Genomic DNA, 19020 nt, shown 5'->3' on the forward strand with positions numbered 1-19020 from the left:
TCTACTTAACAGACATAATAACGCCTTGGACCAGAGCTATTGTAGGGGTTACAGGGGGACAGGTTGGTAATATGTAGTACTGTATTAATATCCTGTTTCTGCTGTTTCTACTTAACAGACATAATAACGCCTTGGACCAGAGCTATTGTAGGGGTTACAGGGGGACAGGTTGGTAATATGTAGTACTGTATTAATATCCTGTTTCTGCTGCTATATATAGCTCTGGTCCAGGTCGTTACGTGAAGCTTGCGGATGCTGAGCATTCAAGCAGGCCGCACATAATAACGCCTTGGACCAGAGCTATTGTAGGGGTTACAGGGGGACAGGTTGGTAATATGTAGTACTGTATTAATATCCTGTTTCTGCTGTTTCTACTTAACAGACATAATAACGCCTTGGACCAGAGCTATTGTAGGGGTTACAGGGGGACAGGTTGGTAATATGTAGTACTGTATTAATATCCTGTTTCTGCTGTTTCTACTTAACAGACATAATAACGCCTTGGACCAGAGCTATTGTAGGGGTTACAGGGGGACAGGTTGGTAATATGTAGTACTGTATTAATATCCTGTTTCTGCTGTTTCTACTTAACAGACATAATAACGCCTTGGACCAGAGCTATTGTAGGGGTTACAGGGGGACAGGTTGGTAATATGTAGTACTGTATTAATATCCTGTTTCTGCTGTTTCTACTTAACAGACATAATAACGCCTTGGACCAGAGCTATTGTAGGGGTTACAGGGGGACAGGTTGGTAATATGTAGTACTGTATTAATATCCTGTTTCTGCTGTTTCTACTTAACAGACATAATAACGCCTTGGACCAGAGCTATTGTAGGGGTTACAGGGGGACAGGTTGGTAATATGTAGTACTGTATTAACATCCTGTTTCTGCTGTTTCTACTTCACAGACATAATAACGCCTTGGACCAGAGCTATTGTAGGGGTTACAGGGGGACAGGTTGGTAATATGTAGTACTGTATTAATATCCTGTTTCTGCTGTTTCTACTTAACAGACATAATAACGCCTTGGACCAGAGCTATTGTAGGGGTTACAGGGGGACAGGTTGGTAATATGTAGTACTGTATTAATATCCTGTTTCTGCTGCTATATATAGCTCTGGTCCAGGTCGTTACGTGAAGCTTGCGGATGCTGAGCATTCAAGCAGGCCGCACATAATAACGCCTTGGACCAGAGCTATTGTAGGGGTTACAGGGGGACAGGTTGGTAATATGTAGTACTGTATTAATATCCTGTTTCTGCTGTTTCTACTTAACAGACATAATAACGCCTTGGACCAGAGCTATTGTAGGGGTTACAGGGGGACAGGTTGGTAATATGTAGTACTGTATTAATATCCTGTTTCTGCTGTTTCTACTTAACAGACATAATAACGCCTTGGACCAGAGCTATTGTAGGGGTTACAGGGGGACAGGTTGGTAATATGTAGTACTGTATTAACATCCTGTTTCTGCTGTTTCTACTTCACAGACATAATAACGCCTTGGACCAGAGCTATTGTAGGGGTTACAGGGGGACAGGTTGGTAATATGTAGTACTGTATTAATATCCTGTTTCTGCTGTTTCTACTTAACAGACATAATAACGCCTTGGACCAGAGATATTGTAGGGGTTACAGGGGGACAGGTTGGTAATATGTAGTACTGTATTAATATCCTGTTTCTGCTGTTTCTACTTAACAGACATAATAACGCCTTGGACCAGAGCTATTGTAGGGGTTACAGGGGGACAGGTTGGTAATATGTAGTACTGTATTAATATCCTGTTTCTGCTGTTTCTACTTAACAGACATAATAACGCCTTGGACCAGAGATATTGTAGGGGTTACAGGGGGACAGGTTGGTAATATGTAGTACTGTATTAATATCCTGTTTCTGCTGTTTCTACTTCACAGACATAATAACGCCTTGGACCAGAGCTATTGTAGGGGTTACAGGGGGACAGGTTGGTAATATGTAGTACTGTATTAATATCCTGTTTCTGCTGTTTCTACTTAACAGACATAATAACGCCTTGGACCAGAGCTATTGTAGGGGTTACAGGGGGACAGGTTGGTAATATGTAGTACTGTATTAATATCCTGTTTCTGCTGTTTCTACTTAACAGACATAATAACGCCTTGGACCAGAGCTATTGTAGGGGTTACAGGGGGACAGGTTGGTAATATGTAGTACTGTATTAACATCCTGTTTCTGCTGTTTCTACTTAACAGACATAATAACGCCTTGGACCAGAGCTATTGTAGGGGTTACAGGGGGACAGGTTGGTAATATGTAGTACTGTATTAACATCCTGTTTCTGCTGTTTCTACTTAACAGACATAATAACGCCTTGGACCAGAGCTATTGTAGGGGTTACAGGGGGACAGGTTGGTAATATGTAGTACTGTATTAACATCCTGTTTCTGCTGTTTCTACTTCACAGATATAAATAAAGGCTGTCAACACTGAAACAAAGCAGTGGTGTTGTTCCCTCATGTCCCCCTCACACATAATACTGCCTGGATTACACCACATAGTACTGCCTGGATTACACCACATAATACTGCCTGGATTACACCACATAATACTGCCTGGATTACACCACATAGTACTGCCTGGATTACACCACATAGTACTGCCTGGATTACACCACATAATACTGCCTGGATTACACCACATAATACTGCCTGGATTACACCACATAATACTGCCTGGATTACACCACATAATACTGCCTGATTACACCACATAATACTGCCTGGATTACACCACATAATACTGCCTGGATTACACCACATAATACTGCCTGGATTACACCACATAATACTGCCTGGATTACACCACATAATACTGCCTGGATTACACCACATAATACTGCCTGGATTACACCACATAATACTGCCTGGATTACACCACATAATACTGCCTGGATTACACCACATAGTACTGCCTGGATTACACCACATAGTACTGCCTGGATTACACCACATAGTACTGCCTGGATTACACCACATAATACTGCCTGGATTACACCACATATACTGCCTGGATTACACCACATAATACTGCCTGGATTACACCACATAATACTGCCTGGATTACACCACATAATACTGCCTGGATTACACCACATAATACTGCCTGGATTACACCACATAATACTGCCTGGATTACACCACATAATACTGCCTGGATTACACCACATAATACTGCCTGGATTACACCACATAATACTGCCTGGATTACACCACATAATACTGCCTGGATTACACCACATAATACTGCCTGGATTACAACACATAGTCCTGCCTGGATTACACCACATAATACTGCCTGGATTACACCACATAATACTGCCTGGATTACACCACATAATACTGCCTGGATTACACCACATAATACTGCCTGGATTACACCACATAATACTGCCTGGATTACACCACATAATACTGCCTGGATTACACCACATAATACTGCCTGGATTACACCACATAATACTGCCTGGATTACACCACATAATACTGCCTGGATTACACCACATAATACTGCCTGGATTACACCACATAATACTGCCTGGATTACACCACATAATACTGCCTGGATTACACCACATAATACTGCCTGGATTACACCACATAATACTGCCTGGATTACACCACATAATACTGCCTGGATTACACCACATAATACTGCCTGGATTACACCACATAATACTGCCTGGATTACACCACATAATACTGCCTGGATTACACCACATAGTACTGCCTGGATTACACCACATAATACTGCCTGGATTACACCACATAATACTGCCTGGATTACACCACATAATACTGCCTGGATTACACCACATAATACTGCCTGGATTACACCACATAATACTGCCTGGATTACACCACATAATACTGCCTGGATTACACCACATAATACTGCCTGGATTACACCACATAATACTGCCTGGATTACACCACATAATACTGCCTGGATTACACCACATAATACTGCCTGGATTACACCACATAATACTGCCTGGATTACACCACATAATACTGCCTGGATTACACCACATAATACTGCCTGGATTACACCACATAATACTGCCTGGATTACACCACATAATACTGCCTGGATTACACCACATAATACTGCCTGGATTACACCACATAATACTGCCTGGATTACACCACATAATACTGCCTGGATTACACCACATACTGGATTACACCACATAAACTGCCTGGATTACACCACATAATACTGCCTGGATTACACCACATAATACTGCCTGGATTACACCACATAATACTGCCTGGATTACACCACATAATACTGCCTGGATTACACCACATAATACTGCCTGGATTACACCACATAATACTGCCTGGATTACACCACATAATACTGCCTGGATTACACCACATAATACTGCCTGGATTACACCACATAATACTGCCTGGATTACACCACATAATACTGCCTGGATTACACCACATAATACTGCCTGGATTACACCACATAGTACTGCCTGGATTACACCACATAATTACTGCCTGGATTACACCACATAATACTGCCTGGATTACACCACATAATACTGCTGGATTACACCACATAATACTGCCTGGATTACACCACATAATACTGCCTGGATTACACCACATAATACTGCCTGGATTACACCACATAATACTGCCTGGATTACACCACATAATACTGCCTGGATTACACCACATAATACTGCCTGGATTACACCACATAATACTGCCTGGATTACACCACATAATACTGCCTGGATTACACCACATAATACTGCCTGGATTACACCACATAATACTGCCTGGATTACACCACATAATACTGCCTGGATTACACCACATAATACTGCCTGGATTACACCACATATACTGCCTGGATTACACCACATAATACTGCCTGGATTACACCACATAATACTGCCTGGATTACACCACATAATACTGCCTGGATTACACCACATAATACTGCCTGGATTACACCACATAATACTGCCTGGATTACACCACATAATACTGCCTGGATTACACCACATAATACTGCCTGGATTACACCACATAATACTGCCTGGATTACACCACATAATACTGCCTGGATTACACCACATAATACTGCCTGGATTACACCACATAGTACTGCCTGGATTACACCACATAATACTGCCTGGATTACACCACATAATACTGCCTGGATTACACCACATAATACTGCCTGGATTACACCACATAATACTGCCTGGATTACACCACATAATACTGCCTGGATTACACCACATAATACTGCCTGGATTACACCACATAATACTGCCTGGATTACACCACATAATACTGCCTGGATTACACCACATAGTACTGCCTGGATTACACCACATAGTACTGCCTGGATTACACCACATAATACTGCCTGGATTACACCACATAATACTGCCTGGATTACACCACATAATACTGCCTGGATTACACCACATAATACTGCCTGGATTACACCACATAATACTGCCTGGATTACACCACATAATACTGCCTGGATTACACCACATAATACTGCCTGGATTACACCACATAATACTGCCTGGATTACACCACATAATACTGCCTGGATTACACCACATAGTACTGCCTGGATTACACCACATAATACTGCCTGGATTACACCACATAATACTGCCTGGATTACACCACATAATACTGCCTGGATTACACCACATAGTACTGCCTGGATTACACCACATAATACTGCCTGGATTACACCACATAGTACTGCCTGGATTACACCACATAGTACTGCCTGGATTACACCACATAATACTGCCTGGATTACACCACATAATACTGCCTGGATTACACCACATAATACTGCCTGGATTACACCACATAATACTGCCTGGATTACACCACATAATACTGCCTGGATTACACCACATAATACTGCCTGGATTACACCACATAATACTGCCTGGATTACACCACATAATACTGCCTGGATTACACCACATAATACTGCCTGGATTACACCACATAATACTGCCTGGATTACACCACATAATACTGCCTGGATTACACCACATAATACTGCCTGGATTACACCACATAATACTGCCTGATTACACCACATAATAATGCCTGGATTACACCACATAATACTGCCTGGATTACACCACATAATACTGCCTGGATTACACCACATAGTACTGCCTGGATTACACCACATAGTACTGCCTGGATTACACCACATAATACTGCCTGGATACACCACATATACTGCCTGGATTACACCACATAGTACTGCCTGGATTACACCACATAGTACTGCCTGGATTACACCACATAATACTGCCTGGATTACACCACATAATACTGCCTGGATTACACCACATAGTACTGCCTGGATTACACCACATAATACTGCCTGGATTACACCACATAATACTGCCTGGATTACACCACATAATACTGCCTGGATTACACCACATAATACTGCCTGGATTACACCACATAGTACTGCCTGGATTACACCACATAATACTGCCTGGATTACACCACATAATACTGCCTGGATTACAACACATAGTACTGCCTGGATTACACCACATAATACTGCCTGGATTACACCACGTAATTCTGTCTGGATTACACCACATAATACTGCCTAGATTACACCAGATAATACTGCCTAGATTACACTACATAGTACTGCCTGGATTACACCACATAGTACTGCCTGGATTACACCACATAATACTGCCTGGATTACACCACATAGTACTGCCTGGATTACACCACATAGTACTGCCTGGATTACACCACATAGTACTGCCTGGATTACAACACATAGTACTGCCTGGATTACACCGCATAATACTGCCTGGATTACACCACATAATACTGCCTGGATTACACCACATAATACTGCCTGGATTACACCACGTAATTCTGTCTGGATTACACCACATAATACTGCCTAGATTACACTACATAGTACTGCCTGGATTACACCACATAGTACTGCCTGGATTACACCACATAGTACTGCCTGGATTACACCACATAACACAGGGAGGCTGTATCAACGTGACCTGATGTGTATCGGCGTCTTCATACCTCTCTTTGTTTTTCTCCATCACTCTCCATCTCTTTCTCCTCTTCAGTCAGTCTGGAGTGCTGTTCCATCTGTGGCCACATGGTGGAGTGAGAGGATCATGTGGAAACACAAGGAGCACCAAGCAGCGCCATTAAACCACACACATCTTTCAGATTAAATTAAGTGTTTATTCTGTGATTTTCTCCATAGTTTCGAAAGTTAAAATACACAGAAAATAGACAGTAAAGTCTACTTAGCTTTGCAATATAAATGATTACTATATTCACATGACAGTTAAACCATAACATGCACTTCCCCCACCTCCATGGATTTATATCATTACACAACATGGAATCAGGCTTGTCTTACAAAAAAGTTGACTAGTCAGTGGATGTGGCCCATGTGGGGTTCATTTCCTCTAGCGAAGCCAGGGGCCAGCGCCCTGCTCCAACCTGCTACTACTGAATGAGGCATCAGAACATGGAACACTAGTGAGACCCAATGGCACCCTATCCACTATATAGTACACTACTTTGTATGGGCTCTGGCCAAAAGTAGTGCACTATATAGCGAATAGGGTGCCATTTTGGATTTGACAGACATGTGCTCCAGGCTATATAATTCAGACAGTATCACATCCGGCTGTGATTGGGAGTCCCATAGGGCGGCGCACAATTGGCCCAGCGTCGTCCAGGTTTGGCCGGGGTAGGCAGTCATTGTAAATACTAATTTTTTCTTAACTGACTTGCCTAGTTAAATAAAGATTAAATAAAATAAAAAATGTACATTCTCAATTGTCGTCTCTCTAATCTAGGTCAGGTGACAGACAAGAGAGATGACCAATGGCTCTGGGCTTGGATTTTTTATTTGATTTTATTTCACCTTTATTTAACCAGGTAGGCTAGTTGAGAACACCTTTATTTAACCAGGTAGGCTAGTTGAGAACACCTTTATTTAACCAGGTAGGCTAGTTGAGAACAAGTTCTCATTTGCAACTGCGACCTGGCCAAGATAAAGCATAGCAGTGTGAGCAGACAACACAGAGTTACACATGGAGTAAACAATTAACAAGTCAATAACACAGTAGAAAACAAAGGGGGAGTCTATATACATTGTGTGCAAAAGGCATGAGGAGGTAGGCGAATAATTACAATTTTGCAGATTAACACTGGAGTGATAAATGATCAGATGGTCATGTACAGGTAGAGATATTGGTGTGCAAAAGAGCAGAAAAGTAAATAAATAAAAACAGTATGGGGATGAGGTAGGTGAAAACGGGTGGGCTATTTACCAATAGACTATGTACAGCTGCAGCGATCGGTTAGCTGCTCAGATAGCTGATGTTTGAAGTTGGTGAGGGAGATAAAAGTCTCCAACTTCAGCGATTTTTGCAATTCGTTCCAGTCACAGGCAGCAGAGTACTGGAACGAAAGGCGGCCAAATGAGGTGTTGGCTTTAGGGATGATCAGTGAGATACACCTGCTGGAGCGCTATGGATGGGTGTTGCCATCGTGACCAGTGAACTGAAATAAGGCGGAGCTTTAGCTAGCATGGACTTGTAGATGACCTGGAGCCAGTGGGTCTGGCGACGAATATGTAGCGAGGGCCAGCCGACTAGAGCATACAAGTCGCAGTGGTGGGTGGTATAAGGTGCTTTAGTGACAAAACGGATGGCACTGTGATAGACTGCATCCAGTTTGCTGAGTAGAGTGTTGGAAGCCATTTTGTAGATGACATCGCCGAAGTCGAGGATCGGTAGGATAGTCAGTTTTACTAGGGTAAGCTTGGCGGCGTGAGCGAAGGAGGCTTTGTTGCGGAATAGAAAGCCGACTCTTGATTTGATTTTCGATTGGAGATGTTTGATATGAGTCTGGAAGGAGAGTTTGCGGTCTAGCCAGACACCTAGGTACTTATAGATGTCCACATATTCAAGGTCGGAACCATCCAGGATGGTGATGCTAGTCGGGCATGCGGGTGCAGGCAGCGATCGGTTGAAAAGCATGCATTTGGTTTTACTAGCATTTAAGAGCAGTTGGAGGCCACGGAAGGAGTGTTGTATGGCATTGAAGCTTGTTTGGAGGGTAGATAGCACAGTGTCCAATGACGGGCCGAAAGTATATAGAATGGTGTCGTCTGCGTAGAGGTGGATCAGGGAATCGCCCGCAGCAAGAGCAACATCATTGATATATACAGAGAAAAGAGTCGGCCCGAGAATTGAACCCTGTGGCACCCCCATAGAGAGTGCCAGAGGACCGGACAGCATGCCCTCCGATTTGACACACTGAACTCTGTCTGCAAAGTAATTGGTGAACCAGGCAAGGCAGTCATCCGAAAAACCGAGGCTACTGAGTCTGCCGATAAGAATATGGTGATTGACAGAGTCGAAAGCCTTGGCAAGGTCGATGAAGACGGCTGCACAGTACTGTCTTTTATCGATGGCGGTTATGATATCGTTTAGTACCTTGAGTGTGGCTGAGGTGCACCCGTGACCGGCTCGGAAACCAGATTGCACAGCGGAGAAGGTACGGTGGGATTCGAGATGGTCAGTAACCTGTTTGTTGACTTGGCTTTCGAAGACCTTAGATAGGCAGGGCAGGATGGATATAGGTCTGTAACAGTTTGGGTCCAGTGTGTCTCCCCCTTTGAAGAGGGGGATGACTGCGGCAGCTTTCCAAACCTTGGGGATCTCAGACGATATGAAAGAGAGGTTGAACAGGCTGGTAATAGGGGTTGCGACAATGGTGGCGGATAGTTTAAGAAATAGAGGGTCCAGATTGTCAAGCCCAGCTGATTTGTACGGGTCCAGGTTTTGCAGCTCTTTCAGAACATCTGATATCTGGATTTGGGTAAAGGAGAACCTGGAGAGGCTTGGGCGAGGAGCTGCGGGGGGGGCGGAGCTGTTGGCCGAGGTTGGAGTAGCCAGGCGGAAGGCATGGCCAGCCGTTGAGAAATGCTTATTGAAGTTTTCGATAATCATGGATTTATCGGTGGTGACCGTGTTACCTAGCCTCAGTGCAGTGGGCAGCTGGGAGGAGGTGCTCTTGTTCTCCATGGACTTCACAGTGTCCCAGAACTTTTTGGAGTTGGAGCTACAGGATGCAAACTTCTGCCTGAAGAAGCTGGCCTTAGCTTTCCTGACTGACTGCGTGTATTGGTTCCGGACTTCCCTGAACAGTTGCATAGCACGGGGACTATTCGATGCTATTGCAGTCCGCCACAGGATGTTTTTGTGCTGGTCGAGGGCAGTCAGGTCTGGGGTGAACCAAGGGCTGTATCTGTTCTTAGTTCTGCATTTTTTGAACCGAGCATGCTTATCTAAAATGGTGAGGAAGTTACTTTTAAAGAATGACCAGGCATCCTCAACTGACGGGATGAGGTCAATGTCCTTCCAGGATACCCGGGCCAGGTCGATTAGAAAGGCCCGCTCACAGAAGTGTTTTAGGGAGCGTTTGACAGTGATGAGGGGTGGTCGTTTGACTGCGGCTCCGTAGCGGATACAGGCAATGAGGCAGTGATCGCTGAGATCCTGGTTGAAGACAGCTGAGGTGTATTTGGAGGGCCAGTTGGTCAGGATGACGTCTATGAGTGTGCCCTTGTTTACAGAGTTAGGGTTGTACCTGGTGGGTTCCTTGATGATTTGTGTGAGATTGAGGGCATCTAGCTTAGATTGTAGGACTGGCGGGGTGTTAAGCATATCCCAGTTTAGGTCACCTAACAGAACAAACTCTGAAGCTAGATGGGGGGCGATCAATTCACAAATGGTGTCCAGGGCACAGCTGGGAGCTGAGGGGGGTCGGTAGCAGGCGGCAACAGTGAGAGACTTATTTCTGGAGAGAGTAATTTTCAAAATTAGTAGTTCGAACTGTTTGGGTATGGACCTGGAAAGTATGACATTACTTTGCAGGCTATCTCTGCAGTAGACTGCAACTCCTCCCCCTTTGGCAGTTCTATCTTGACGGAAGATGTTATAGTTGGGTATGGAAATCTCAGAATTTTTGGTGGCCTTTCTGAGCCAGGATTCAGACACGGCAAGGACATCAGGGTTGTCGGAGTGTGCTAAAGCAGTGAGTAAAACAAACTTAGGGAGGAGGCTTCTGATGTTGACATGCATGAAACCAAGGCTTTTTCGATCACAGAAGTCAACAAATGAGGGTGCCTGGGGACATGCAGGGCCTGGGTTTACCTCCACATCACCCGCGGAACAGAGGAGGAGTAGTATGTGGGTGTGGCTAAAGTCTATCAAAACTGGTCGCCTAGAGCGTTGGGGACAGAGAATAAGAGGAGCAGGTTTCTGGGCATGGTAGAATATATTCAGGGCATAATGCGCAGACAGGGGTATGGTGGGGTGCGGGTACAGCGGAGGTAAGCCCAGGCACTGGGTGATGATGAGAGAGGTTGTATCTCTGGACATGCTGGTTGTAATGGGTGAGGTCACCGCATGTGTGGGAGGTGGGACAAAGGAGTTATCAGGGGTATGAAGAGTGGAACTAGGGGCTCCATTGTGAACTAAAACAATGATAACTAACCTGAACAACAGCATACAAGGCATATTGACATTTGAGAGAGACATACAGCGAGGCATACAGTAATCACAGGTGTTGAATTGGGAAAGCTAGCTAAAACAGTAGGTGAGACAACAACAGCTAGTCAGCTAGCACAACAACAGCAGGTAAAATGGCGTTGACTAGGCAAAGGGGCAAACAGATAAAACAAACAAGCAGAATGGAGTACCGTGATTAATGGACAGTCCAGCGTACATCAGCTATGTGGCCAAGAGATCAGTGTCCAGGGGGCAGCGGTGGATGGGGCAGGGAAGCTGGACTGGCGAGTGTTATCCAGGTAAAAAAAAACTAACAATGACTAAATAGCTTGTAGCTAGTTAGCTGGTTAGCTTCTGGAGGTTCTTGAGTGTGTTCTAAAAATTAAAAATAATAGCGATTCCGTATCACATTGTGTGAGGCAGGTTTCCGGAAGGTATAAACAAATTAAAAATCAAAAAGAGATAGAAAGTAAAAATGGGTCCAGTGAGTGTTTGGGACGCGGCGATTCAGATGGCTACCAGTGTTGAAGGTGTGGTTTCTCAGTGAAGATGCAGCCAGTGAAAGAACAGATATGAGACCTGTACTCCACATCGTAGAAGGAGACCTGTACTCCACATCGTAGAAGGAGACTTGTACTCCACATCGTAAGAGGAGACCTGTACTCCACATCGTAGAAGGAGACCTGTACTCCACATCGTAGAAGGAGACCTGTACTCCACATCGTAGACGGAGACCTGTACTCGACATCGTAGAAGGAGACCTGTACTCCACATTGTAGAAGGAGACCTGTACTCCACATCGTAGAAGGAGACCTGTACTCCATATCGTAGAAGGAGACCTGTACTCCACATCGTAGAACGAGACCTGTACTCCACATCGTAGAAGGAGACCTGTACTCCATATCGTAGAAGGAGACCTGTACTCCACATCGTAGAACGAGACCTGTACTCCACATCGTAGAAGGACACCTGTACTCCACATCGTAGACTTCTCAGGGACTAAAAGTCAGATTCACTATGGACTCATCACAATGGTGCCTAAATAGGACTCATCACAATGGTCCCTAAATAGGACTCATCACAATGGTCCTGAAATAGGACTCATCAAAATGGTCCCTAAATAAGACTCATCACAATGGTGCCTACAGAGGACTCATCACAATGGTCCCTAAATAGGACTCATCACAATGGTCCCTAAATAGGACTCATCACAATGGTCCCTAAATAGGACTCATCACAATGGTCCCTAAATAGGACTCATCACAATGGCCCCTAAATAGGACTCATCACAATGGTCCCTAAAGAGGACTCATCACAATGGTCCCTAAAGAGGACTCATCACAATGGTCCCTAAATAGGACTCATAACAATGGTCCCTAAATAGGACTCATCACAATGGTCCCTAAATAGGACTCATCACAATGGTCCCTAAAGAGGACTCATCAAAATAGTCCCTAAATAGGACTCATCACAATGGTCCATAAATAGGACTCATCACAATGGTCCATAAATAGGACTCATCACAATGGTCCATAAATAGGACTCATCACAATGGTCCATAAATAGGACTCATCACAATGGTCCCTAAAGAGGACTCATCACAATGGTCCCTAAAGAGGACTCATCACAATGGCCCCTAAATAGGACTCATCACAATGGTCCATAAATAGGACTCATCACAATGGTCCCTAAATAGGACTCATCACAATGGTCCATAAATAGGACTCATCACAATGGTCCCTAAATAGGACTCATCACAATGGTCCCTAAAGAGGACTCATCACAATGGTCCCTAAAGAGGACTCATCACAATGGTCCATAAATAGGACTCATCACAATGGTCCATAAATAGGACTCATCACAATGGTCCCTAAAGAGGACTCATCACAATGGTCCCTAAATAGGACTCATCACAATGGTCCCTAAAGAGGACTCATCACAATGGTCCCTAAAGAGGACTCATCACAATGGTCCATAAATAGGACTCATCACAATGGTCCATAAATAGGACTCATCACAATGGTCCATAAATAGGACTCATCACAATGGTCCCTAAATAGGACTCATCACAATTGTCCCTAAATAGGACTCATCACAATGGTCCATAATGCGTTTGAGAAAATAACTTTGATGCATTCAAAGATTCCCACACTTAACCAGTACATAACATACGCTAATATGATAAAATATGCAAAACAGTAGCTAAATAATCTTCTTGGACCAAATGACACCTAATTCAGAATGTAGAGGCCCATGGAACATCTTCACCTAGTCTGAGAAACGCTAAGGGTCAACAGATAGCTGATTTTATGTGTCCATTTAAAACCCTGTAAATCCACTCCACAGTGGCCTATCAACTTGAAACTTGTCATCCCTATCATGGACGTCTCTAAGATGAACCACACTGAATGTTGTCCTGATATTTAAAAAAACAAACAAGGAAACTATTAACAAATCATGATTTGCATATGTAGAACTAATGTTCAAAACCATTTGGAATCATCTTCTCCTTTATGAGCCATACATCAGATTCACTTCAGATTTTGAGTATTTAATGGTTTTGAGAAAAAATAGTTGCTATGTTAAATATGCCTCACTGTACATATAGATGCATGTTAGCACACATGCTAATGCTAAAACATACTTCAAACATCTACTCATGAACCATAGATCAGATTGACTCTAGAGTTGGTATATAGACTCAATGAATTAGCCTCTAAAGAATTAGAGAATGATTACTTGGTTTATAGACTTGGTAGACTGGTATATAAATGTGGTATATAGACTTGGTAGACTGGTATATAGACTTGTTAGACTGGTATATAGATTTGGTATATAGACTTGGTAGACTGGTATATAGACTTGGTAGACTGGTATATAGATTTGGTGTATAGAGTTGGTATATAGACTCAATGAATTAGCCTCTAAAGAATTAGAGAATGATTACTTGTTGCATTCATTGTCGGCCACTAGATGAAATGCTCTTATGTAGTTGACTTGCAAATCCAATCAGCTTTCCACATTGATTTAATGTCACCACATGTTTTGGGTTGAAGTGAAGAGGAAACTACATTGATCACAACAAGGGAAAGAGGGAAAATGTCAAAATACAATTACAAAATAACATAAAGATCAATGTTTGAAAAATAAACGACAAATTACGTGTATTTTCATGTATTTAATTAAAATGCATGTATTTTGTATTTTAACATACAGAAGTACATTAGCCAATAGCAGACCCCAACAGCAACAACCCTCTCAGTAATGGTAACAGAAACAGTTGACTTCCTATGTGATACAGGATGTTGTTGTTTATCTGCCTTTAGTTTAATGCACTGAACTCACTCTGGATAAGAGTGTCTGATAAACGACTAAATGTATTAGTGAAAATTAACATACCATAATGAACTGCAATGTGCTGGGGCAAGAAACTAAAAAGTTCCCCCCTTCAGGGTCCCCAGAACCAGGACTAAAGGACACTGATCTACAGTATGGTATAGTAGCTTTCCCAGAAGCCTGGTTACTGTATGGTACAGTAGCTTTCCCAGAAGCCTGGTTACAGTATGGTACAGTAGCTTTCCCAGAAGCCTGGTTACAGTATGGTACAGTAGCTTTCCCAGAAGCCTGGTGCAGCTCTGGGCGGAGCTCTGGATTCAACTTCTATATTAATCTTGGTATCCCTAGACTCCCTGGGGGCGATGCCCTGATACATAATTGAAATTGGTTCGTGGGTGGAATAGCCCGCCTGTTCCAGGAAGTACCCCAATGACATGTCCGCGGATGAATGGCCGCACATGATCATGAGCAACCCCCTGCTGATGCAATAGGTGTTGACCGGGTCGAAGTTCCTCAGGTCCTCGTGCTGGGTCACATAGACCTTATCCACTGTCATGTCTGGACGCATACTGATGATGAGACGGTCCATGTTGCTGGTATCTATGTTACCAGTGTTGTACTTCCTGACATAATTAGGCATGGAATGAGATGCTGTGAGGTGAAGGTTGCCCACCTCATAGAATGGGTAGCCATCATCAGGAAGCAGCCTCTTGCAGACATTGTTTTCACACTCAAGTCTGTTGCGGAAGTGATGGAAACCGAAGTCTCCCTCTTCGGGGTCGTAATTTGCAAACATCTGGTTGTCGTCGTCAAAGACGATGTAATCGTTGGCGAACCAGAAAAGGAGCTTGAGTCCGTGCCTCGGCCAGGGACGACCAAACCTAGAACCTCTCAGCTCCGCCATATTGTTCAATGTTCGAACCATGGTATCCCTGGGGGAGAGAGAGAGGGGGGGGGGGGTGGATAGAGAGATAGGGATAGAGAGAGAGACAGAGAGAGAGAGAGAGAGAGAGAGAGAGAGAGAGAGAGAGAGAGAGAGAGAGAGAGAGAAAGAGGGGGGGGGAGCGAGGGAGGAGGGGGATGGATAGAGAGATAGGGATAGAGAGAGAGACAGAGAGAGAGAGAGAGAGAGAGAGAGAGAGAGAGAGAGAGAGAGAGAGAGAGAGAGAGAGAGAGAGAGAGAGAGAGAGAGGACATCAGCACAATTAGACCCAACCAAATCATGAGAAAACAAAAAGATAATTACTTGACACATTGGAAAGATTTTTTTTTTTAAACTGAGCAAACTAGAATGCTATTTGGCCCTAAACAGAGAGTACACAGCGGCAGAATACCTGACCACTGTGACTGACCCAAAATTAAGGAAAGCTTTGACTATGTACAGACTCAGGGAGCATAGCCTTGCTATTGAGAAAGGCCGCCGTAGGCAGACATGGCTCTCAAGAGAAGACAGGCTATGTGCACACTGCCCACAAAATGCACTTCCTAACCTCCTGCCCAATGTATGACCATATTAGAGATACACATTTCCCTCAGATTACACAGATCCACAAAGAATTCGAAAACAAATCCAATGTTGATAAACTCCCATATCTACCGGGTGAAATTCCACAGTGTGACATCACAGCAGCAAGATTTGTGACCTGTTGCCACGAGAAAAGGGCAACCAGTGAAGAACAAACACCATTGTAAATACAACCCATATGTATGTTTATTTATTTTCCCTTGTGTCCTTTAACCATTTGTACATTGTTAAAACACTGTATATATATATAATATGACATTTGTAATGTCTTTATTGTTTTGAAACTTCTGTATGTGTAATGTTAACTGTTCATTTTTATTGTTTATTTCACTTTATATATTCACTTTATATATTATCTACCTCACTTGCTTTGGCAAGATATATAGAGAGATATATATATAGAGAGATATATATATAGAGAGAGGGGGATATATAGAGAGAGAGAGAGTACAAGGAAACAGACAGCATTAAACAATACAGTTCATGGTGAAACAGTTAAGTTACCTTCCATATACAGTATAAGCCACTGCTACGAGGTCTGGACCCAGCCTAAAACCCAAACAGCAAGCAATGGAGGTGTAGATGGAGGGGAGGACAGACGTGTTTATTAAGGACAGACTCCTCTAGTTGTCTTGATAGATGTGGAGGGTTAACTCCTCTTGTTGTCTTGGTAGATGTGGAGGGTTAACTCCTCTTGTTGTCTTGGTAGATGTGGAGGGTTAACTCCTCTAGTTGTCTTGGTAGATGTGGAGGGTTAACTCCTCTTGTTGTCTTGGTAGATGTGGAGGGTTAACTCCTCTTGTTGTCTTGGTAGATGTGGAGCGTTAACTCCTCTAGTTGTCTTGGTAGATGTGGAGGGTTAACTCCTCTAGTTGTCTTGGTAGATGTGGAGGGTTAACTCCTCTAGTTGTCTTGGTAGATGTGGAGGGTTAACTCCTATAGTTGTCTTGGTAGATGTGGAGGGTTAACTCCTCTTGTTGTCTTGGTAGATGTGGAGGGTTAACTCCTCCAGTTGTCTTTGTACTTCCTGTCTTTAAGTTTGGTGTGTGTTTTCATTTTGTTTGCCTGTTCTTGGTGAATTTAGTGGGTCTCATGGTGGGTGTCTTTTAGGCTCCAGTTGTTGTTGCTAGTCAACGTTCAGTGGACACCATGAGTGTCTTTCAGAACCCCTCCTAAAACCCCAGCCTTGTCGTTTTGGTTGCTGTCAGTGACTCTTTGTTAGTTCCCCCTTCTGTTTCAGTGACATATTTGGTTTTCTTGCTGTGGAACGTGACAATAGGACATGAAAAAGAAAGGAGGACCAAGGCTCTCTTCATATCATTCATTAAAATGCCTTTATTTGTAGGGCATGTTCAATAGAAACAAACTTTTAAAAATCTGCCGAAAGCAAATCCCTGACGAAGGCCATGCAGCCGAAACACGTCGGATTTTTAAAACTTTGTTTCTATTGAACCTACAAATAAAGGCATTTGAATTAATTATATGAAGAGTGCCTTGGTCCTCCTTTCTTTTTGATGACCAATTCAGCCCTTTTACCAAAGAGCCCCTTCTGTCTACCAGAATGTACTATTGTGTACCTCAGTAGCGATTCCCTGCCTCCTCTTTCTACTAGTGACAATAGGACATTTGATATCGTTGGCCTAAAATAACTGTGGTAACCTAGTAACGTGAGCCCTCTTGACGATTATCATGAAACGTCATGAACATGAACAGCCCGGCAGGTTTGAGCACATTTTCACTTCGAAGAATATAAAGACAGACTAGATCTAACTTGTTTAGTAAAGACAGACCAGATCTAACTTGTTTAGTAAAGACAGACTAGATCTAACTTGTTTAGTAAAGACAGACTAGATCTAACTTATTTAGTAAAGACAGACTAGATCTAACTTGTTTAGTAAAGACAGACTAGATCTAACTTGTTTAATAAAGACAGACAAGATCTAACTTGTTTAATAAAGACAGACTAGATCTAACTTGTTTAGTAAAGACAGACTAGATCTAACTTGTTTAGTAAAGACAGACTAGATCACCAAAAAGCATCATAAATGTTTTTACGGTACCTGGTGTTTTTAAATAAATGTAATCTCTATTTTTCTGGTGCTCGATGTCCCTGTAGATCCGTGTGAGAAGTTGATTTGATGATCTACAAGCTTTGCTGCCTGTGTGTGTGTGTGTGTTATTTACTCTGGGGGCAGGACTTCCCATGAAGAGTCCAGTGTTCAGGAAATGATACTGAAAGTAATCCTAGTCCTGGGCTGTGTTCCATACCACACAGTTCTTCCCAACTTCCTGCCTCTTCGATTCATGAAGCGTCTCCGAGTTGGAGCTTTTATCTAGGATCAGTTTTAGTCCGTCAGTAACAACCAGTAATTCAGGTTCTGTTATAAACTCCTATTTTTTTCTAGCCTGTTTTGCATGTTACTTTAGTTCCTCCTTTAGCACCTGGTGGTAAAGGAGTTACTAGACTGGTCACCAATCAGAACTGTTAGAGGTGATAAAGG

General features: G+C 43.1%; 1 protein-coding gene across 2 annotated transcripts in view; it reads right to left on the bottom strand.

Annotated features, from left to right (window-relative positions):
- The window catches only part of LOC116373085 (uncharacterized), a 25774-nt gene extending 6992 nt beyond the window's left edge, over positions 1-18782 (bottom strand). Inside the window, exons 1-2 of one of the 2 annotated variants that reach the window (XM_031821798.1) lie at positions 18580-18759; positions 14822-15926 (exon numbers count right to left, since the gene is read on the bottom strand). In XM_031821798.1, the coding sequence (XP_031677658.1) occupies positions 15251-15919 (669 nt within the window). In that variant the 5' untranslated portion in view covers positions 15920-15926; positions 18580-18759 and the 3' untranslated portion in view covers positions 14822-15250. Of the gene's footprint in view, positions 1-14821; positions 15927-18579 lie in introns of those variants that run through there. The other variant, XM_031821799.1, reaches the window with a different exon arrangement.
- Positions 18783-19020: the final 238 nt, after the last annotated feature.

The sequence above is a fragment of the Oncorhynchus kisutch genome, unplaced genomic scaffold, assembly GCF_002021735.2.
Source record: "Oncorhynchus kisutch isolate 150728-3 unplaced genomic scaffold, Okis_V2 scaffold4017, whole genome shotgun sequence".
NCBI classification, from domain to species: domain Eukaryota; kingdom Metazoa; phylum Chordata; class Actinopteri; order Salmoniformes; family Salmonidae; genus Oncorhynchus; species Oncorhynchus kisutch.